Genomic DNA, 23,709 nt, shown 5'->3' with positions numbered 1-23,709 from the left:
AGCTTTCACTAGATGATCCCATGTCACCCGTAATGTTCTTGGTGGCATGTCTGCAGTTCCCTATCTCCACACCCTCCCAAATTCAGGGACTCAAGGGGAGTCTCCTTATTTCCTGTCCTCCTGTGCCCTTCCCAACCGCTGTTTCACCATACTGAGCCACACCTTTTGTGAAGCTCATGACGTCACTCATAGTTACTCAACTCCTTTCAGGATTCTAACTCCCTCACACCCACCAGCAGCTAGATCACAGCTTTCTTTGGCTTTGTGGCTCTTCTAATACTTGTCAATCCTAAAATGCAGATTATGGAGATATATCCATACCTTCAGGTACAGCAATTGAAAATTATTGGAAAAAATATATCCATCCTATCCAGACTCTTTCTGTTCTTTTGCAAACTTCTGATAAAAGCAATCTATTCTCAGTTTCCACTTCCTTATTCTCTTTAGCCCACTGCAATACAGCTTCTGACCCAATTACTTAAACTGGGTCAAGACTCAAATACAACTATTTTTGATAAGGATACAAATGGTTTTCCCATTACTTAAACAAACAGATATTTTGTCTTGAGCCATCCATTGTAATTGTTGTTGGGCTTTGCTGCCACCTTTGGCTTACCAACACGTTCTCCTATCTTGCTTCTCACTGCTTTGAATTGACTTCTCTCTCCATTATGCGCTCCCTTTCCTCTAGTAGCCCCTCAGATGCAGTATTTGGCGGGTGGGGGGTGTGGATTTTGGTCTCTTTTATTTTTCATGGCTCTGATCGTTTGGGGATACCATCTCCTTGGGGGACCTCATGCGCTTCCATGGTTTCTGCTTCTGTTGGGTTATACTGATGACATAAAAAGTGCAATCATCAGGCACCCTACATCACTGACCTTCAGACTCAAATACTGAATCAAATACTGCATCACTTCTACTGGTTGACTGATGCACACCTCAAGCTTTATCCTCTCCCCGTCTTGGTTTAGAAACGCCATCTTAGTGCTCCACATCAGAAATGTGATGGTCATTCCAGAGCAGCCCCAGAGCAGCGTATGAGACAACAAATAGAAAAAACTCAACAACTTTCCAGCAGAGTAATAAAAAAGCAAACGCCAGGTCCTAAGATGTATACTGCCACACCACAACAGAGAGAAATCGAAGTGTTCCTGTGAGAAAAACTATAGGACAAACACAAAGGGACTGCCTGTCAATAAGAACACTGTAAGACTTCAGAACAGTAGAAGGCAAAGAAATGATGCCTTTGGGTTTCTAAGAGAAAATGATTTTCAGGTTAGGATTCTAAGTCTAGATAAATTATCAATTAAGAGTGAGGGAAGAACACATTTCTTAAGAAATTGTGTATCTGAAAACATCACCTTGCAGACAACTTTCCCAAGAAGTACATACTCTAGAATGTACTCCCTCAGGGCACCTGTGTGGCTCAGTCATTAAGCGTCTGCCTTAGACTCAGGGCATGATCCCAGGGTCCTGGGATTGAGCCCTGCATTGGGCTCCCTGCTCTGCGGAAAGACTGCTTCTCCCTCTGCCTCTCCCTCTGCTTGTGTTCCCTCTCTCACTGTGTCTCTCTGTCAAATAACTAAATAAAATCTTAAAAAAAAAATAAAATAGAATGTACTCCCTCTTCCGAAAAAAGGTGGGGGGAAGGCATGGGATGCCCAAGAGAAAGAAAAGCACAAAGTCTGAGAAAGAGATGCCCAACAAAGGAGAGGAGCTGACAGCAGTGTCAGCATGAATCTGAGCCGAAGGCTCAAAGGGAGAAATAAAAATAATCGTTCGATTACCAAATACATTTGACCACGTGGAAAACACTATTGGGAAGACCTTTGGACATATGGTTGAGTATTTGAGAATTAAGAATGGGCTCAGAAAAAACTAAGCAAATGAAAATAATTCTAAACTTTAAGAAAAAAAATATCTAAGAAAGAAACAACCACACCATACAATCTAACAGACCAGTGAATAATACTGAATACGTGTTATTAAGCAAACACTAAAACATTTAACTAAAAATTGCAATATGAAGGGTGTAAGAATAAAGAAATGGGATGGGGATAAGAGTGAACTGAAAGCTCACTACCATCATTGTAAGTTAATAGATAATGACTAAGTTAATAAATAATGACACAGCAGTATAGGGTATGATTGAGAAATACAGCAGAAAATATCGGAGGAAACAGCTAAGAGAAACGCAAGACGGAGGAGGAGAGGGCAAGGCAGGAGGCTTTTGTTATAAGCCTTGTGCTACTAGTTGGGTTTCTGCAACTATGTCCACACTTAAAAAGAGGGAAAATAACAATTAACAAAAGTGAAATGAACTAGAGAAGAAGTATATACTTGGAAAAAATATGAGGATAACAATATGCTGGAAACACTTTCCTAAGCGAACTTGACTACTATGTATCCTCTGTAATTTGTTACTTAGTAGAACACCAACAAACAATGATTCACTTAGAAATAAGGAACAAAAATAGAATCAAACACTGATACTCTGAGGGTATGATGCTTACAAACTTCTCTCCATTCTAAAACCTATAAATATATCCCAGTATTTCCTAATATTTTCTTCTCGTTAAAGTTTCAATTTTAATGTTTGTTTCCTTAATCCTTTTGCAATTTATTTGGTGGATGACCTGAGGCAGAAATTTAGAAATCTGTATCTACTTCCAGCAGAGCCTCATTATCCTAAGGTTAAATTCCCTTTTGAATTCTAAGACCTTGGGTCATCATTTCAAAATGTCCTCATTTTGCTGTTCTGCCATTGACTGTTTTCAGGTTACTAGATTTATCCATTGAAAAACTGCTAACAAAATTTTAACAGTAGTGTTTTGCTTTTAAACTGGAACCTAATATGTCTTTTTTAGAATGGAATTAAGAAATAACTATTTTTTAAAATGCTGGTATCTTTCTAAACCTTTATTTATATTTTTTATATCAACTAGCTGCAAACTTTCTCTTTTTCCCCCTAAATTATAAACTACTATTGGGGACGCAGGCTATCTCATCCTTCACTCACTGTCCTTTCAATCTTATAATTCACATCACTCAACTTATTCTGCATCTAATACTAAACATTATCCTTGCACTAAGCTACCAAGTTCTGGATTTCAACATTTAGTTCTCTTTAAAATTAGTTTAAGAAATTCTTTTTGTCAGAATAGTACTAGAGAAGGTAGTTACTGCCTTAAAAATTGCAGAAAAATTACTTAGGTGTGCTTTTCCTCATACTGCTTCTATGTTTTGACCTTGAACTACATGCCAGATTATGAAGGGGGCTGTCATTGTCTTAAATCAATATTTAACAACTGCAGATTTAGCAAAGCAATAAGGCCATTTATCACTATCTAACCTCTGACATATCTTATTATCTGGGCATTTCCATTAAAATACTACAATGCAAGATTATTTAGGGAGTTTACACAATTATTACAATGCCAAATAACTGTGTGTACACGTCATCAGGGAGGACAGGGAAAGGACGCTCCCCGACCTCCAAGTATTGATGTTAGGAACTTAAACCTCATAATCCATTAAAACAAAACCTCATATCTCCTATAGGCACTGTGTATGAAAAGCCTTTAACCAGTATGAAAATGTAAATGTGCCTTATGCAAATACATACCCAAACTATAGAGGTTGCTTTTAAAATGAGGTTGAAATGCTGAAAGTCTCTATCTGAGAACATGGGTTAGCCACTTAAAACAGCAGAGTTGATAAAACACATATTTCAAATAAAGCTGAGAGGTTTGGAATATTATCTTAATTTATTCCTATCTAACCAGGAACATATGGGATGTAACTAAAGGGAAGAAAGGACGATAAGTTGCCCGAGTTTTGGGAAAATAAAAGAAAGAAACCTCCATTTTATGTTTGTAAGTAAGAAGAGAAATTAAAAAGTCTTTAACACAGATTTTAAAAATATGTATGTCAACCTACACGGTCCTGCTTCTCCAGAGACATGACCGGACAACCTGAAGAGCCTTCAGAAGGAAAAGCAGCTCGGTTTTAAAGGCAAACTTGGAGGTACAAAGGGGTTTTGATCTTTTTTTTTTTTTTTTTCTTTTTGTTATCCCAGGTATGTGATTCACAGTTGAAATGTTGGAATCAATGATTTTTCTGGTTCTTACTTTTAATGGGCCTATATTTCAAGTTCTCTAAATAACCCAGTACAAAGTACCTCTATTAACAATATGCAGCCTCGCTTTTAACGGTCACTGAATACTTGAAATGAAAATCGACCTTAAAAGAATTTACATCTACATTTCAGGTCATAAAAAAAAATAATAATATCATGGCTATGACACTGTACTAGATACAACACCCTGGTATAAAAAAAGAAAAAAATGCAGTAATTGTTGCAATGTCTTCATTGTTTCCAACTTCTGGTTTTCTCCTTTTTTCTCTTTATTAAACTTATTTTCTGATCTTTTATTACCTTTTCATTCTATGCTCTCTTTCTGGTGGATTCTTGACTGTGAGTAATTCAAAGTCAAGAATTTTCTGGCCTAGTTCCTCATACAGTTTTTTCGATCAATCCTGAAAACCATGTCGCATACTCTCATTTTAACTTGATTTCAATATCCTCAAATCAAAGAATTCTGATCAATTCATGAATTTCTTTCCCAAAAATACTCATGATTTTATTGCTAAGCAGTGTAAAGACTACAAGCAAAAATAAACAACCAACAAAAAGACTTGATGAGTTATTTTGTAAGGACATATTTTCATAACATCTAAAAATAATCCCCAGTCACTCTGGGAGCTATTTTAGTGGGTTAAATAATATACCATAAGGTTTGGCAACTTTCTGGATGTAGAATGCAAAATCTACATCTCTTCACTCTAATCTAGGGTTCTATGTGCCAATAATAATCTTACTCTTTCAAAAACTGGTATAGATGCTAATTTCCAGACCACAGTATTACCAGAGGGATTAAAATATATTTTCATTGCAAATATGCAAATGTTTCTGTTCAGAAGACTATGTGACCAGGCATAGGAGTGTGACCTTGTGGTCTCACCCAGATGGGCTGATGTTATTGGGGAAGGAAGGAGAGGAGCTGTGGAAAACTGTGGACCATTAAGAGAAACTGCTGTTCGAAAAGCAGAAAAACGTATACTCTCTGGGAAAAAGCTGTGTTTGTTGTACACAATTTGCTAGTTCAGCTACTGTGTTCAATTCGATATTTATGTGATCAGGCTGACTTCTCACAACAAATGGAGAAAAGCAAGATCAAAAGGACTAACTGGTGGGCCACGGACCTGAAAGGAGCAGCTGCTTTCCTCCTTGACACTCTGCTGATACCCAACTACAGCAGAGCGAGAATACGGACGCCTGTGTCCCTCCCTCTACCTCTGATTAAAACTCCGCAAGGGAAACGCGGCTGTAGTTTCTACTGGCCTCGGTCTCTCATGATGTTGCCTTTCAGAACAAGTGGTGTGCAAACCAGTCAAAAAAATTCTTCATGCTAATTTTCACATAAGTTTATCCGTATCTGATGCAAGCCATCACGGACAATAAAAAATGAGACGATATGGGTTTTATGATGTAGCAGTCTTAACACACACACAAAAATCAATTTATAAAAGCTCATTCACTATTCACAACATTCTCTCTTTCATCCCTTATTTTCTTATATTGGTGGTTATTAGCTTTTAAAAAGTTGCCTCATCCACAGCCTGTGCTGGGGCAGCCCAATGTCACCTGTCCAGGAGTCTGTTAGACTCACCCTTTTGAGAATCTGCAATAATCACAATGGGTAAAATTCAAGCTTGAGCTATTATTGCCAAGTTAGTAGGATAAACGTTGTAGAGCCATGATAATATCAAGGAATGATACCAGGCTTTCTCTGTGCTAGACACTGCTCTGTTATTCTCCACATTTCAGAAATAAGGAAATTTTAGAAATTGGGAAATGGAGGTTGGGAAATAGAGAGTTTCAAAAACGTTCCCCAAATTAAACAACTTTGAAAACAAGGGGTAAACCTGGATTTGGTAACCATTCCACCATATACCCGGCCAGGGGTGGGACCCTCCGCTGTCACCTGCTTCATTCCCAGACCTCCTGAGTCTGCCTACCTTTACCTTGGACTCCGGAGGGCTCTGAGAATCCATCTGGAAGTGTGACTTAATTTAAGGTAGTTCTCTGTAATGTGTAACCAAATGAGCCCTCGAGTAACTATTTACAAAGCAGATTTGTAATTTGCCTCAGGAAATATGTGTATAGATGAAGTCACTTAGAATGGTTTTATTTTCTCTCAGTTTCGTTCTACCTGGAAAATATCTTCTCCTCCCTCTGAAAGTAATTTTAGATGATTTTTGTTCAACTGCTTTTCTAGAATCTACTGTCCTAGCAAGTTTCTCAAACCATAGAGCCCTGACGGGTCTAAGTCATGACACACAGTCAAATACACCTGCTAACTTGAATTAATCCCATCATTTCTACTTTCTATTTTCTAAAGTTTAAAAATCAGTGGTCAAAATAGCATAGTCTATCTTTCTTACATTATCTTCACCCTCCCCACCCAGTCTAAGAACATAGCTGTCAGCATCCCATGATAATGTGGTGACTTCATTACTCTCCTTGGTTAGGATAAAACTATATGAGTTTTAACTTCCATCAAATTGGAGAATGTAGCTTCTGGACAGATTTTAGTCTATATACAAGCCCCAAATAGATTTTTGAATATGGGAATGGGGAAGGTCTTCTCACCTCTACATGACAAGTTTCTACTTTGAAAACAAAACTTTGCAAAAGGGGAGTAATTCTGTGATGTCATTTTCCCCCTTTATAATTAGCAACCAAAATTGAAAGGAAACACACCAAACTCTGAGAGAGAAGGTCCTGAAGTCCTCCGATTCAGAATTCACAAAGGCGAACAAAAACTTTCAAGAGACCAACACTAACACTTTTTATAGGCGACAAGGGCCAGCAAAAATCTGCACCCGGCGTCATAGGTTTCTGTATTATTAAAAATCAGTGCATTTTATAAACGTTTAAATAACACAGCCACAGAAGAAAATCCCTTTGTACAAAGAAAAGTGCCATCCCGAAACTTTACCACCTGGCCTGAAGGTAAAAGGTAAGACACACAGCGTCCACCACCGATCTTGGGAAGCCTTCCTCTGACCAGCCTCCAAATGGTAAACCTTCTGGAGTCGTTAGCCAGAAATCCAAATTGGAAAATAACAAACTCCAACTTTGTTTTACTTTATCGATATTGTTAAGTGAATGATGTCATTGTTTAGGGGTTCTGCAAAGACATTCCATGTCACTTTGGTTTTAATACCAGCCTGGAGCCTGTCTGGTCTGCCAGCATGAGCCAGATAAACAGAGACCTGCCGCCTTCCTGTTCATCTCGGATAGTTCCTCGGAAAGATTCTGGAAAATATGCCTATTATGAACTAAACATTTCACTTTTCATTTTATCCATGTGCCAGAAGTCCGTTCCTTGGATAAACACTTTACAAACTGACACTCTAAAAGTCACTAAACATGATAAAGTATGTGTGCATCACTTCAGGACTGATTAAATATTTTCTCTCCCATGACAAATGAACAGTTACATACTATATGCAACGACTGGAACCAACATTCCTTTCCTCTCTTTCCTTCATTTTGTCTCTATTTTGCACGAAAGATTAATTTTCCATTTCAGCTCATTCGTTATGCAATCTTGGCTTTGGTAAAATACCACTCAAGCAGTATTACACGCAGAAATAGTATTTATTTATTTTTTTTAAACATGTGATTGAAAATGCTTTCACAAATGTGCTTTCTTCTCCTCGCTTTTTATTACGGGTTGTTTCCAACCGCCTTTGTTATTATTTATATTAAATGGGGGAGGAAGGAGAACTAGTGTATTCTATTTAAAAATTTTTAAAAAGGATTGGGAGTAGGAGGTATATTAAGTGTATGTTAAAACTACACGGTCATTCTTCACATCCCAGCCTGCTGCCAAAATAAAGCGCCTTAATTCGGTAATTCTGTAAGTACGATAATAATCATTGCTTCTCTACTTCCTAAAGGCACCGTTGTCCCACTTGTGATGAGACCGGTTACATTCTACTCTCTCTTGTCTTTAGCTCCCGGGGTGGAAGGTGGGACAGGGGGTGGGGGGCACTTCCATTCTGAAACACATATTAAAAGCAGAACTTTACATAAAAACTTCTGTAAGCTGTATGTCCTCTTGAAAAATAGAAACGTCTTTGAAACGAATGTTTTAATCTATAAGAAAAAGCACAAACTTCCTGAAGAAACGAAATAGCTCTTTTAAAATGAAAACAGTCCTTTAAAATGAAGGAAACAAATTACTTTGTTTTCCATTACCCACACAGGGTGTCACAAGTTAATTATATCTTTCTCATCCTTTTCCCTTTATCTGGAACATCATGTAAATTAACTGACAAAGGTAAGTTACCTAATGTAATAGTTATAATTCAGATCTTACTTCTAGTCATTTCCATCTGTTTATTGCTGTCAGAATAATAAATTTCGTGGAGCTAACGGAACTGATGGCTGAAACAAACGGTTTCTAAAATCTGTTCGTTTTCTATTCCAAAAGCCAGTTTCACCGTACAATATGTATTTTACCAAAGGAACTTAGTTAAAAAAATTCTAAGAAAAATTTGAAGTTAGCCACAATTTACAAATAAGGATCTCTGAGTATCAGAAGTCAATTTTATAACTCCCGCTTTCATTGTTCTTGAAATAGAGATACAAAGGAATTGGCTATTTATTAGACAAATCCAGAACCCCGACATTCCCTCCTTGTGAGCTGAGACAGACACTGAGGGAAAATAAAAACAACATATTTGGTCTGGTGATATTTTTCCACAATTGAAGAGAACTGCTTTTGTTAATTAAAAATAAAATAAAAGCAGACGCTGAAATAAACACATACAGTGTGTATGCAGCCAACCTTGACAAGATTCTACTGAAACCCATCTTGTAATACAATAGGATATTTTGGCTTGCCCAGTGAAATCATCTGAAGACAAGAGTATGTTCGTCCGATCTGTATGTGGGTTTTGGGTAAGGTTCAAGAATCATCTGCTCAGTTGTCTTACTTTCTGGGAGAACGGAAGAGTTCAAACTCTTTATTTAAAAGCTATACATTTGTGTTCATGTGAAATAGGAACACAGTCCCACTTCTGAGATTAATAGCAAAAATGTGTGAGTAAATAGACAAAATTAGCATATAAAAATGTCATGCTAACAAATGGAACATGAAAAAAGTCTGATTTGCTTTAAAAAATATACTAACCTAAATATTCTCTTGAATATTTTTATTATGTAAGGAAATCATAAAATGACCCCAAACCCCCATAATATTCCACTATAGAAAAAAAGTCTAGTTAGTACCTTGATAAAAGTTCACTTATCCATTTTATTTATATATTTTTATTATAGGTTGTTAGCCAACATATAATACATTGTTAGTTTTTGACATAGTGTTTGATGATTCGTTAGTTGCTTATAAAACTGATGAATTAGTGTATAACTCCTTTCCAAGCATTCTAACTGAGTTTGTGTAGTTTACAAAATGTTTTCATGAACATACTTCTCTAGTAAGCATCTCTTACTAGCCCCACCTGAGGGAATTTGAGGAAACTGTATACTGCAAAGAACAAGAAAGGTATTCTGTTCCTAGAGCCCTAGAAGACGGAAGGAAGGATGAGGTTACATGCCTTTTACACACAAGGAAGCTGAGGTCCAGGCGCTTTCTGTGGTTTTTCCAACTGTAATTCTAAGGTAGAACTCTCAGGGCCCTGTGCACCACACTGGCTTGCCTTAACAACTGTAGCGAGTGCATAGAATGCTAAATTGCCTCAAAAACTTTGAGAGTCAGGAAAGTTCCATCACAATACAATCCTCAAGACACAACCCAACTCAGCTATCGCAACGACCTGTACATGACTCTCAACTAGTTCTAGAGAAATGAAAGCACATTTGTCACTGATTGTCACTGGGACTCTGGGATAGGGTACAAAGTAAAACTAAAATGTCGTGTGTTGGGGCACCTGGGTGGCTCAGTCAGTTAACTGTCTGCCTCTGGCTCAGGTCATGCTCCCAGGGTCCTGAGATCGAGTCCCGCATCAGGCTCCTTGCTCAGCAGGGGGTCTGCTTCTCCCTCTGCCTGCCATCCCCCCTCCCCGCTTCTGTGCACTTTCTCACAAATAAATAAAATCTTAAAAAAAAAAGAAAAAGTCTTGTGCTGTACCAGTATCATTGAGATAAAAATAGAACCTCACAAAGAAATTCCTTTAAGATGCTTTCCATATAGTCATTCATACAACCAAAACGTCCCTGTGCATTTGCGACCTCAAGGTCAGGAAAATGAAAAAGTTCAGGTTTGCTGCTACTTAAACGTGAAGACCAAGCAGAGTCCTTGTGTTTATAGACCATCTTAGCCTCCAGAATGGACTGCAGCTGGCTTGATAATATGACACACAGAACGTACTAATAGCCCAGAACAAACAGAAAATAAAGGGGAGACGAGACTGAGAAGCCGTCTGCTGGGACACACGTTCCCGGTTCGGCTCCCCACTCCTCTCCTTCAGGGTCTTGCCTTGGCCCCTCACAGGGATCGAACAGAGAGTAGAGGGGTGGCATTTTGTTTTCAATTTGGGGGTTTTTTTGGGGGGGGTGGATATGGCGGGGAAGGTTAGGTAGAGGGGTTTCTGCACAAAGAAACACTAGCCAAAGACACTATCAAAGCTGAGGCCTTGGGTTCCCAAGAAGTTCTCACTGGTAGAGAGAACAGCTGGTGAACTGCTGCTTGGCGGGGAATGGGGTGGTTTACAAAATGGCTGGGCAGGAGACCCCGGACTCTAGACTCTGGGTTAAATCCACAATTCCGGAGCTGCAGGACAGGAGCCAGCCAGCCTGGCTGAGGGGAACCCCTTCAGCACATCAGGAAGAAATGCACCTGCCCGCTCGCATGCACAGTTCTAGAAAAGCAGTGACTTCGGCCCAGACTGCTGTACTTCCAGACTGCAAGGCAAGTGTGGGGTTTTGTTTTCAGCCTAGCTTCTTCAAAGCCGCCCGGGGTCAGAATAGCTATTGTTCGGCGAATGACTGGCCAGAGGTTACACCGAAGCCCCCAGAGCCTGGGAGACTTCTACCATTTGTTCATGGATCTGCACACATCCTGGGGAAAGGCTGCAAGTCAGCTCCACATCCGGGTCCGAAGGACCCCGAGCAGGCGCAGCCTCGTAAACTGGGGCACAGCCTTCCCCGCCCCTGGGGTGGACTGTGATCCCAGGAGGATCCTTCTTGGCTCTCTCCTTCCCTGGTTCTTTCTGTTAAACTTCTCACTGCTTGACCATGAAGCTGTGAGTGCCCGCTCAAATGCTTTACATTAAGACCTCCAGTGTTTGAACAAACATGTAGGCATGGCATTTTCCTCTATTCCAAATAAAGTCAGTCCTCTTACATAGAGCTGCAGACCCCTGGGCCCAATGTCTGTGTCTCTACACAAGAGCTAAAGTTAGAGGTGATACCACTGTCCCACTTGTCCCAAACTGAGGCTTTTGATCTTCAAGCAGGAACTGAGGGGGCAGACCCTAGTCTTTTAGGCTTGCACTTCTGGGTGTATAGAGATCCCGCATCCTAACCATCAGCTAGAGCAGAAAATGTGCGGTCCAATACTCTTGGTCTGTCACCCTAGGGGGAGAGCTTACATCTTGCAAATGGGGGCTCGGTTGAGAGAGCAGTTTCCGTAATATCGAACTAGAAAGAATGGATTGTGGCTCCGATGACACAGACTCCCACTGTTCTTGCCAAGATTAAGTAGGTTGTCTCCAGTGAATGATTCTCCATTCGCTGGATGCCTTTAGAACATTTTGTAGAGATGTTAAGTGATTGTTTTACATCATTTTCTCCAGTTAAATGTTTATTTTATGGGATAAGACTTTGTTTGGTAAGTCAGTCTCCTAAGTTCAAGTATTTTAGTAAAATCCACATGATGAGGGGGTTCTACACAGTTCCATATAACTTATCTAATTATTTTGAAGTGATCTCCACCCGATTTACAATCTAAGTATTGCTTCTTATGTCACAGATAAGGACAGAGATTCAAAAGACATGGTAAGTCCTTGAAGCCACATTGTAGCAAGTGCAGATATACAGATGTGATACCAAAATCTATGTTCCATGACCAGGCGAGGCTGCCCATCATCTGATCCAATGGAGCCAGTGAAGAACATGAATGAAACCAATAAATACATGGCCAGAATCTGAAATCTGTCTGTGGTTTCTATGACTACCACCAAACGTTTCTAACCCTAGTTAAGATAATAACGTGCATATAATATAGCAAATAACATCTACAAGCTAAGCATCTGGCAAATACTAGCTAACTTAATTCTCATCTCCAGAGTAGGTACTATTATCCTGGAGTTATGGTACTGGCCCGGAACCACAGAGCTAACACATGAAGAGCAGGATTTGGACTCCAAAGATGGCTGCCTTCCTGAAGAGAATCACTACTGATCGTTGACCTGGTCATGTTAACATTGCTACAAACATGGAACAAAGATTTACTTCTTTGAGAAATGTTTCATATGATTCATTATTCTTATTCTTATTTTTGTGTTTTTAAAGATTTATTTATCCATGTGAGACAGTGAGAGAGAGCACACAAGCAAGCAGGAGGAGGGGCAGAGGGAGAAAATCCTCAAGCTGACTTCCCGCTGAGCATGAAGCCCAACCTTGGGCTCAATCCCATGACCCATAAGATCATGACCTGAACCGAACACAAGAGCTGGACACTTAATGGACTGAGGCACCCGGGCACCCCTTTATTTTTATTTTTGAATTTCGGGACTGTTTAATTCTAAAAGATGGCTCTTTCACTAACAGATTAATCCTGAGGCAGTTTCTGTTTCATGGAACGAACTGAAATTTCTGTTTGTCATCATTTAAGGACTTGACGTTCTTTGTTTTATCCCACTACAGCTGACGTACAATGTGTTAGTTTCAGGCGTACAATACAGGGATTCAGCAATTCCACACTCAGGGCTCACTGTGGTAAGTGCGCCATTAAGCCTTTCACCGATTTCACCCATCCACTGATGCACCTCCCTCTGGAAACCAACTGTTTGTTTTCTATAGTTAAGAGTCTGTTTTTTGGCTGGTCTCTCATTTTTGTTTTGTTTCCTGTCTACCGATGAGTAAAACCATACAGTGTTTGTCTTTGGCAGATATATTTCACAATGCGTTATACTCTCTAGATATATCCATGTTACAAATGGCAAGATTTCATTCTCTCTCATGGCTGAGTCACCGTCCAAGGTCTACGTACCACATCTTTTTACCTATTCCTCTAATGATGGACATGTGGGCTAGTTCCCTAGTGCCTGTCATAAATACTGCTGCAATCAACACAAGGGTGCATGTATCTTTTCAAATTAGTATTTTCATATTCTTTGGGTAATTACCCACAAGTGGAATTATTGGATCATATGGTAATTACATTTTTATTTTTTGAATGAATTTCCATAGTAGTTGCTCCAGTCAGCATTCCCACCAATGGGGCAGGAGAGTTCCTTTTCTCTGAGTATCCTTACCAACACTTGTTTGTTGTGTTTTTGATTGTGGCCACTGTGATCACTGTAAAGTGACATCTCACTGTAGTTTGAGTTTTGAGTTTTTTCACTCATCATCTCCTTGATGATGAGTGATTTTGTACGTCTTTCCACATGTCTGTTGGCCATCTGGGTGTCTTCTTGGGAGAAATGTATGTTGAGGTCTTCTGTTCATTTTTAATTGGATTATTTTACATGTGTGTGTGTATGTGTGTGTGTGTGTGTGTGTTGAATTATATGAGTTCTTTGCTTTTTTTTTTTAAGATTTTATATATTTACTTGAGAGAGACCATGAGGGGAGGGATAGAAGGAGAGGGAGAAGCAGACCCCCTGCTGAGCAGGGAGCCGGATGTGGGATTCAATTCCAGAACACTGGGGTCATTACCTGAATGGAAGGCTTAATCGACTGAGCCACCCAGGCACCTAAAATGAGTTCTTTATATATTTTGATACTAACCCTTTATTGGATAAGTCATTTGCAAATATTTTCTCCCATTCATTAGGTTGTCTTTTAGTTCTGCTGAATCTTTCCTTTGCTGTGCAGAAGCTTTTTATTTTGATGTAGTCTCAATAGTTTATTTTTGCTTTTGATTCCCTCACCTAAGGAGACATATCTAAAAAATGTTGCTATGGCTAATATCAAAAAAATTACTGCCTGTGCTCTCTTCTAGGATTTTTATGTTTTTAGGTCTCACATTGAGGTTCATGATTCCATTTTGAGCTTATTTTTGTGCACAGTGTAAGAAAGTGCTCCAGCTCCATTCTTTTCCATGTGGCCTTCCAGTTCTCCAAATACCCGTTTGCTGAAGCGATTGCCTTTTTCCTGTTACATAATCTTGACTCCTTTGTCAAAGATTAAATAGCCACGTAGTTATGGGTTTATTTCTGGGCTCTCTTTTCTGTTCCACTGATCTTTGTGTTTATTTTTGTGCCAGTACCATCTGTTTTGATTACTACAGCTTTGTAATATAGCTTGAAATCTGGGATTGTGATACCTCTGGTTTTATTCTTTTTCAAGACTGCTTTGGCTATTCAAGGTCTTTGGGCATTCCATACAAATTTTAGGATTATACGTTCTCATTCTATGAAAAATTCTGTTGGTACTTTGATAGGCATTGCATTAAATCTGCAGATTTCTCTGGGTGGTAGAGAAATTTGAACAAGATTTGTTTTTCCAACCCATGAGCATGGGATATCTTTACATTTATTTTTGTTGTCTTCAATTTCTTTTAACAATGTCTCATAGTTTTCCGAGTACAGGATTTCACCTCTTTAGTTGAGTTTATTCATAGGTATTTTACTACTCTGGGTGCGATTGTAAATGGGATTATTTTCTTAATTTCTCTTTCTGATGCTTCGTTTAGTGTACAGAAGTGAAATGGTGGGACATCTGGGTGGTTTGGCTTAAGCATCTGCCTTCTGCTCAGGTCATGATCCCAGGGTGCTGGGATCCAGTCCCGCATCAGGCTTCCTGCTCAGCAGGGAGTCTGCTTCTCCCTCTGCCATGCTCCCTCTGCTTGTGCACTCTCTCTCTCTCTGAGATAAATAAAATCTTTATAAAAAATAAGAAATAAAATGGATTTCTAGCCCTTGATTTTGTGTCCTGCAGCTTGACTGAATTCATTTATCAGCTTTAGTATTAGACCCCAGTGGTGGAGTCCTCTAGGTTTTCTACATACAGTATCACGTCACTGCAAATAGTGAAAGCTTTATTCCTTCCCTACTGATTTAGATCCCTTTTATTAATTTTCCTTGACTGATCCCTGTGGCTAGAACCGCCAGCACTATCTTGAATGAAAGTGGTAAGGGTGGACATCCTTGTCCTGTTCTTGTTCTCAGTTTTCCACCATTGAGTATGATTCTTGCTCTGGGTTTTTCATTAATGACCTTCATTATTTTGAGATATGTTCCCTCTAAATCTACGTTGTGGAGGGTTTTTTCATGATTGGACGTTGTACTTTGTCAAATGTTCCTTCTGAGTCTGTTGAAAAGATCATTCGCTTTTTTTAACTTTCTCTCTTTGATATGGTGTAACATGTTGACTGATGTGTGAATACTGAACCACCCCTGCACCCCAGCAATAAATCCCACTTGACTGTGAATGATTTTTACACATATTATTAGATTCCATTTCCTGAAATTTTGTTCAGAATTTTTGCATCTATGTTTATTGGAGATACTGGCCTGTAGTTCTTTTTTTCTGTAATGTCTTTATCTGATTTTGGTATCAGAGTAATGCTGGCCTCATAGACTGAATTTGGAAGCTTTTCTTCCTCTTCCTCAATTTTTGGAATAGTTTGAGAAGAATAGGTATTAACTGTTGTTTAAATGTTCAATAGAATTCGCCTGTGAAGTCATCTGGGCCTGGACTTTTGTTTGTTGGGAATCAATTGATTACTGATTCAATTTTGTGGCCAGTATTCAGTCTGTCCAAATTTTCTATTTCTTCCTGGTTCAGTTTTGACAGGTTATACGTGTTTCTAGGAGTTTACCCTTTCTTCAAGGTTGTCCAATTTGCTGGCATATGATTTTTCATAATATTCTCTTACAATCTTTTGTATTTCTATGGTGACAGTTGCTCTTTCTCTCTTTCATTTCTGATTTTTTTTGTTTTGAATCTTCTCCCTCTCTCCTTCCTCTTTTGTTGATGAGTCTAACTAAAGGCTTATAAATTTTGTTTACCTTTTCAAAGACAGCTCCTGATTTCACTGAACTGTTCTATTGTGTTGTTTTATTTTTACTTTCTAGGTAATTTATTTCTAATTTTTATTATTTCCCTCCTTCTGCTGGTTTGGAGTTTTGTTTGTGCTTTTTTTTGTAGCTCCTTTAGGTGTAAGGTTAGGTTGTTTATTCGAGATTTCTCTTGCTTCTTAAGTTAGGCCTGTCTTGCTCTAAAATCCCTCTTAGAAGGGCTTTTGCTACAAGCTAAAGATTTTGTATTGTTGTTTTCTTTTTTATTTATTTTTTTGTTTTGTTTTGGTTTTGTTTTCTTTTGTTGGTCCCTTAAATTTGAGTTCATTTTAAACGTTTTATTTATTTGTCAGAAAGCGCACAAGCAGGGGGAGTGGCAGGCAGAGGGAGAAGCAGATGCCCTGCTGAGCAAGGAGCATGATATGGGGCTCGATCCCAGAACCCTGGGATCATGACCTGAGTGGAAGGTAGACACTTAATTGAATGGAGCCACCCAGGCGTCCCTGTACTGTTGTGTTTTCACGTACTTTTATATTTCTTCTTTTATTTCCTGGCTGATCCACTCATTGTTTAGTAGAACATTGTTTAACCTCCATGTATCTGTGGTTTTTCCAGAATTTTTCTTGTGGTTGATTTCTACTTTCATAGCATTGTGGTCAAGAAATATGCATGGTATGACTCCGACGTTCTGAATTTGTCGAGACTTGTTTTGTGGCCTAATATGTGATCTATTCTGGAGAATGTTCCATGGGCACTTGAAAAGAATATGTATTCTGCTGTTTTAGGATGTCCCTGGACACAGCTCTTCATTCCAGTGACTTGGAATTAATAGAATCTTTCTTTTCTAAATTGTATTTATCAATAAAGCCTTTGGAAACTGGAAAAAAAAAAGAATATATCCGAATATATCTGTTAGACCCTTATGGTCCATTGTGTCATTCAAAGCTATTACTGTCTCCTCATTGATTTTCTGCTTGAATGAACTGTCCATTGCTGTGAGCGGGTGTACAGTCCCCTACTACTATTGTATTAAGATCAATTACTTCTTTTATGCTTGCTATGGGCTGCTTTCCTTATTTGGGTGCTCCCATGGTGGGTGCATACTTACGATTGTTATATTTTCTTGTTGGGTTTTCCCTTCATTATTACATTGTATCCTTTCCTCCTTTCCTGTTAACAGTCTTTGTTTTAAAGCTTATTTTGTCCCGTAGAAGTATTGCTCCCCTGGCCTTCTTTTCACTTCCATTTTCATGATAAGTGCTTTTCTATCCTTTCACTTTCAACCTGCACGTGTCTTTAGGTCTGAAGTCGGTCTCTTGTAGGTAGCACAGAGACAGGTCCTGCTGTGTTATCCATTCTGTCACCCTATGGCTTTTGACCAGAGCATTGACATTCATCCATTCACTAGGCCATTTACATTCAGAGTAATTACTACGGATAGATACGTACTTTTTGTCCTTTTATTATGTGTTTAATGGTTTTGTAGTTCTTCTCTGCTCTTTTCTTCTCTTGCTTTCTTCTCTCATGATTTGCTGGATTTCTTTAGTGATATACTTGGATTCCTCTCTACTTATTTCTTGCACATCTATTACTGGTTTTACACTTGTGGTTACCATTAGGTTTGTATATAACATCTTCTGCATTTAGCAATCTATATTAACTTGTTGGTCCCTTAAGTTTGAGTTCATTCTTTACTATTCTCCCTGTCACATTTTAGGTATATGGTGTCATACTTTACATCCTCTTATTTTGTTAATACCTTGATCGACTTTTACAGATATACTTATTTTAACTGCTTTTGTCTTTTCTACATTTCTTACTCCTTTCTATGGTCTTTCCTTTCCACTCAACATTTCCTATAGGGCTGGTTTAGTGGTATGAATTACTTTAACTTTTTTTATTTGGGGGAGGGTCTCGGAAGCGCTTCATCTTTCTTTCTATTCTGAATAATAGCCTTGCTGGTTAGAGTATTCACGGCTGAACAATTTTTTCTTTGAATGTATCACGCCACTCCTTTCTGGCCTGCAAAGTTTCTGCCAAAACCCAAAACCCCTCAATGCCTTATGGGGTTTCCCTTGTATACAACAGTTTTCTTTTCATTTGCTGCTTTAAAAATTCTCTTCACTACTTTTTGCCATTTTATTTACTGTTTCTTGTTGTGGACCTCCTCGGGCTGACTTTGTGGGAGGGAATCTCTGTGCATCCTGGGTCGGGATTTCTGTGTCCTTCCCCAGATTCAGGACGTTTTCAGCTATCATTTCTTCCAATAGATTTTATGCCCCTTTTTCTCTCTCTTCTCCTTCTGGGATTCCTATAATGAGAATGTTATCATACTTGGTGTCGCTAAGGTCCCTTAGTCTGTTTTCATTTTTTATTATTTCTTTTCTCTCTCCTCGTCAGCTTGTTTTCCATTACTGATTTTCCATCATTGATCTGTTCCACTTCCTCTGCCCTAGTCTTTATTCCTTCTAGTGTCTTTTTAATTTCATTTACTGGGTTCTTCATCTCTGATCTGTTCTGTTTTTATGTTTCCCATCTCTTTGCTAAGAGACTCACTGAGGTCCTCCACTCTTTTTCCAAGTCCAGTGACTATCTTTATGATCATTACTTTAAATTTTCTATCAGGTGTATCACTTGTCTCTGCTTTGTATAGCTCTTTTGCTGTGATTTCGTCCTGGTCTATCATTTGGGACTTATTCCTCTGCCTCCTCATTTTGTCTAACTCTATGCCTGTTTCTATGCACTAGAAAAGTCAGCTACATCTTCTGCTCTTGACAATAGAGGCCTTATAAAGAAGAGGCCTTGCAGCTTCCCGCAGCATAATTTCCTCTGCTCACCAGAACCTGATGCTTCAGGGGCGTCTCCTCCGTGTGTTGCATGCATCGTTCTGTTGTGGCTGGGCCGCTTTTGTTTTCAGTCCAGCTGTCTGCGATGGTTCTCTTTGCTTGTTGTGGGCAGGGTTTGGTCCCTGTGGTGTTAGTGGGTCGGGCTAGGGCCACGTTGGGCTTAAGTTCAGTCTTACCAAGTGTCGGTCAGATTTGCAGTAGCACTGACCTTCAGGACACAGTGAAGGTGGGGAGCGTGGTGTCAGCAAGGTCTACCTACACGAAAGGGGACCTGCAGCTCCTGCAGACTGAAGCAGGGAGGTTTGGAGGGGGTGTATCCACAGAAGCATGCATGGGCAGGATGCTCAGTGTTAGCAAGGATTGCTTGAGGACCTGGAGCTGAGGCCGTCTGGAGGGAGCGCGTGAACAGAATGCATGGGCTGGGCATGCTCTTATCAGGTTGGGTAGTGAGCGTTGTGGAATGCTGGCTCCCAGAGGTACCATGTGTCTAGGCTGTGGGGTGGGAGAACAAAATGGTGCTCACCAGGTCCTTTGTTCCTGAAGAAATCTCCCACATGTGCTCCTTCCAATACATGCTCTGATATTAGTAAACAAATCTCTCTCCCATATATCACAGGTGTTTTTCAAACTGCTGTTTCTCTGCTATATCTCAACAGGGCTACTTGTTTTGCTGTCTCCTTATGAGTGGGAACTCAGTCTCTCAGTTTGCCCTACTGGACCAGGTCTTTCAGGACCCTGCTGACTTTAAACGTTCCAGGTTTTAAGCCCTGCTGATTTTAAGACTTCTTGAAATTTGGCCCCTCTGGTTTTCAAAGCCAAATCTTAAGGGGATTCATCATTCCCATGTAGGATCTTTGGTGTGATAGTCTGTTTCTCTCCCCTTTCCATGCCTCTGCCAGTGGTATCCCTCCCTCCTGTGGATGGTCCCATGGGTCCCAAGGGTGCTTCCACAGCTCCCAACTGTGCCTCCACACTTCCTACTCTCTTCAGTGTGGCCTCTTCCCTACATTTAGCTCTAGAGAGTCTGTCCTGCCAGTCTTTGCATCAATTTCTGTGTTATTTACACTGAGGTGGCTGTTACCTAGTTGTTTCCATGGGCTTAGTGTACTTCTACTCTGCCACCATCTTCCCCAGACAGCTGTTGGTCTTTACCCATTTTTGCTTTTCATTGAAACTGAACAATTCTCTTAACCAATTTATCTAGCACAATATGACATATTAGATAAACTGCAATTAAAAACACGATCCCTATTCACAGAATATGTAGGATCTCGCCTAATTAAGTAATGGTAAAGAACTCCCTTAATCAGAATTCTCCTTCAAGAGTAATTAGATTTCTTTAGAGAGTGTGATGGTTAATTTGATGTGTCAGCTTGGCTAGGTACGGTAACTAGTTTTGGGTCAAACATCAATCTATATGTTGTGAAAATATTTTTGAGATGCGAGTCACATTTAAATCAGTAGACTTTGAGGAAAGCACATTACCCTCCAAAAAGACTGCGGCTACCCTAGCAGGACGGAATTCTGGAATTCTGTCTTCAGAATGCTCTTGAACTCAAGATTGTAACATTAACTCCTTTCAGGACTTTCCAGCCTGCTATTGGCCAATTCCCTAATCTCACTCAGTCTCTCTCTGTGCGCACACACGCACACACACAAACACACACCTACATCCTTTTGGTTCTGTTTTCTGGAGCACACTGACCACTACAGAGAGAAAGAAGGAAAGGAGAAAACTGAGGCAGAGAAACCAAGAGATTTGTGAGATAATTCTCTAAGTTCACTCATTCATGATTGCAAATCTCCATTCTGAAAGTACAAGTTTATGCAAGGGAAGCTACTTAAACTCAATAGTTCCAAGAACCAAACTCTTCACCCTTCTTTCTTGAAAGGTTCCTGCTATACTCCCTTCTCTGCTATTTCCACAGTCCAAAATGTCACCCAAGAGAGAAGGTACTAAAGTATTCACAATAATTTTGTACTTAACAGATTGATAATGATCCAGAGTCATTAAAATAAAATTCAGAAACTCAATATTAAACTATTATTTTCTTTTTCTTTTATGCTTGAAAATAAAAACTGAGCTAATAATTGGTTCCTTGAGATAAAATGTACTAATAAGTAATTTATAAACTTATCTGAGAATACATTTTTGTATTAAAGGAAAGCAACTTCTCACCATTTATGAGTCTCTGTCAGTGAGTTTTCTTCTGCCTCTTGATCAATTTTAGCTGAAAAAAAGAGAAATGAGATATATGATAGTTATTCTATCTTAAGCAAAATATGATCCAAATAATATGAAATATATTTTTATTCATAATTAATTCTAATGCATCCCAGAAAGAGTTTATTTTAAGTCTATAAGCAAATATGATTAAATAGATTATATTTAATTTTCATTAAGTTAATAATAGGTACCAACACACATAAGATATAAATAAGCACAAATTTAAAATTCTAAGTAATACCTTTTTTCTAAGTAATTTCTCTAAGTCAGTTACATTAACCTGAGAAAATAGTAGTTCATTTCATAGTCACATTAAATGTGTTTGTCAAGGATTTAAATGCTAATAATTAGTTAAAAATAATTCTCTCCAGCAAAAGTACAGAAACTAAGTCAAGAAGCTCAATAGAAATGGTATGTGACCTTGACCAGTATTCTCTGCACCAGACCATAAGTGAACAGATCCAAAGGTTATTGCTACAGAAGTACAAAACACCAAGATTTTCTACTTATTAAAAGTAGGAGGCAACAGTACACTCATTTATTTACTATCGCTTTGGTTTCAAAATAAATGGTACCCTGACATAAACTTCAAGACCAAATTTGAGAAATCCATCAACCACATCACTATTTGAAATTATTTAAAATAACATAGGAACTCCAGCACATGAAACAGGTGTGGCAGTGAATTCTACATTTTTTGACCAGCAAGCATGCTAGGAATTTATGGATTACTCCACACAGACAAACGTAACTGCTACAAAAGTTTCAAAACTACTCTTAACTTCATTCAATGCTCTCACATTTTTAGTTCATTCTATTAGATTTCAAAGTGTATTTGTGACCCACTAAATTGATTTCATGCTGCTAACGGTTTGTCACACTTTTGAAAATCACTGAGTGACAGGACAAAAAGTTTAAAAAAAATTAAAGAAAACCTAGAACTAGTGAAAGAAGACATTGCCCTTTTACAATCACTCCCTTGTAGGTCACCCTTGTGACCATCTGGAGGAAGGAGGAAACAAAGTGGAGTAGAGGAGTTGATTGTAAGACGTTGGAACAGGGCAGGAAAGCTAACCGACGGCCATTTGAGAATTGTCAAAGTGTCTCTGTCACTATTGAATACGCAGTTGTCCAGCTTGGGCTGGTTAATGTTTTACCACCTCAGGACTGTTTGTTCAAAGGTCCATACAATATATGCAAAGCCACATGGAGGGTCACGCTGCCACTCCTGGCCAGGACTGGGAACTCGGCAGGCATCGTTTGAGCCGGGAACAGAAAGAGCTGTCCCCTTTCCTTTTTTTGTACATTAGATTGTTCATAAGAACTTCCGGGTCAGTTGTTAGCCGTATTGAAAACCAGAATAAATACTCCATGATTTTGCTTCGAAAAGGCTCTAACATGAACACGCTGTCTTATTAAATCTGCACTGGGCTGCCTGACTTGATAATGGTTGGCTTCAAGCAGCAAGTCTAGAGCCATACAAAGTGTGTTTAAGGCAAAACCACAAAGCACTGCAATGCATGCCATTTCCAGGAAGGACAGTCTTCCAACTGCCCTCATGTGTGTATTCTCTGCGTTTTGAAAATACAGAGATTGGGGCGCCCGGGTGGCTCAGTCGGTTAAGCGACTGCCTTCAGTTCAGGTCATGATCCCAGGATCCTGGGATCGAACCCCGCGTCGGGCTCCCTGCTCGGGAGGTAGCCTGCTTTCCCTCTCCCACTGCCCCTGTTCATCATGTTCCTGTGCTCTCTCTCTCTGTCAAATAAATAAATAAACAAAATCTTCAAAGGAACTAAAAAATTAAAAAAAATAAAATACAGAGATGAAGACTGAGATTGGAAGAAAATTTCTGGAGTACATTAGAAGAATCAAGTAAACGATTTATGAAATTTAAAGCGCACCAGAATGAGATGCTAGAGATCTGTGTTCTATTCCTGATTCTGCCACGAAGATTAGCTATGTAATCTTAGGAAAATAATCTGTTAACATACATAAAAGACTTAGCACAGTGCCGCCGATAATTAGCAGAGGCTAAATAAATGTTCTTCAAAAATGTTGGACTCCATGCTCTTGAAATTTGTAACGTGATGTAATACATAATTATCTTTAATTGAATACATCAAGTGCTATTTCATTACGTTTCAACTTCTATGCAGATCAAGAAAGCACATACAGCTTTTCAAAAGTGTAAGCCTCTAAATTGTGGTGAGTGGAATGAAGTGAGTTTTATATGTTCATAATGATTCCTTTTGATGGGTCCTAAAGCAGCTCTTGCTTCCCTGCGTGGGCAAGTTTGGCTGAAAAAAAAACATTCTAATCCAATGTGGCAAACGACTGGGTCTTACCAAGGAA

At 39.1% G+C, this 23,709-nt stretch overlaps 1 protein-coding gene across 1 annotated transcript in view; it reads right to left on the bottom strand.

Annotated features, from left to right (window-relative positions):
- Window positions 1–23,709, bottom strand: part of FMN2 (formin 2) — a 371,232-nt gene that overhangs the window by 55,829 nt on the left and 291,694 nt on the right. The window contains exon 15 of the mRNA XM_082702641.1: window positions 21,310–21,361. Coding sequence (XP_082558767.1) covers window positions 21,310–21,361 — 52 coding nt within the window. The remainder of the gene's footprint in view (window positions 1–21,309; window positions 21,362–23,709) is intronic.

The sequence above is a fragment of the Mustela nivalis genome, assembly GCF_964662115.1.
Source record: "Mustela nivalis genome assembly, chromosome: 16".
In the NCBI taxonomy this organism is placed as follows: Eukaryota; Metazoa; Chordata; class Mammalia; order Carnivora; family Mustelidae; genus Mustela; species Mustela nivalis.
The sequence above is the reverse complement of the archived record's forward strand: the minus strand, read 5'-3'. Positions and strand labels throughout refer to the sequence as shown.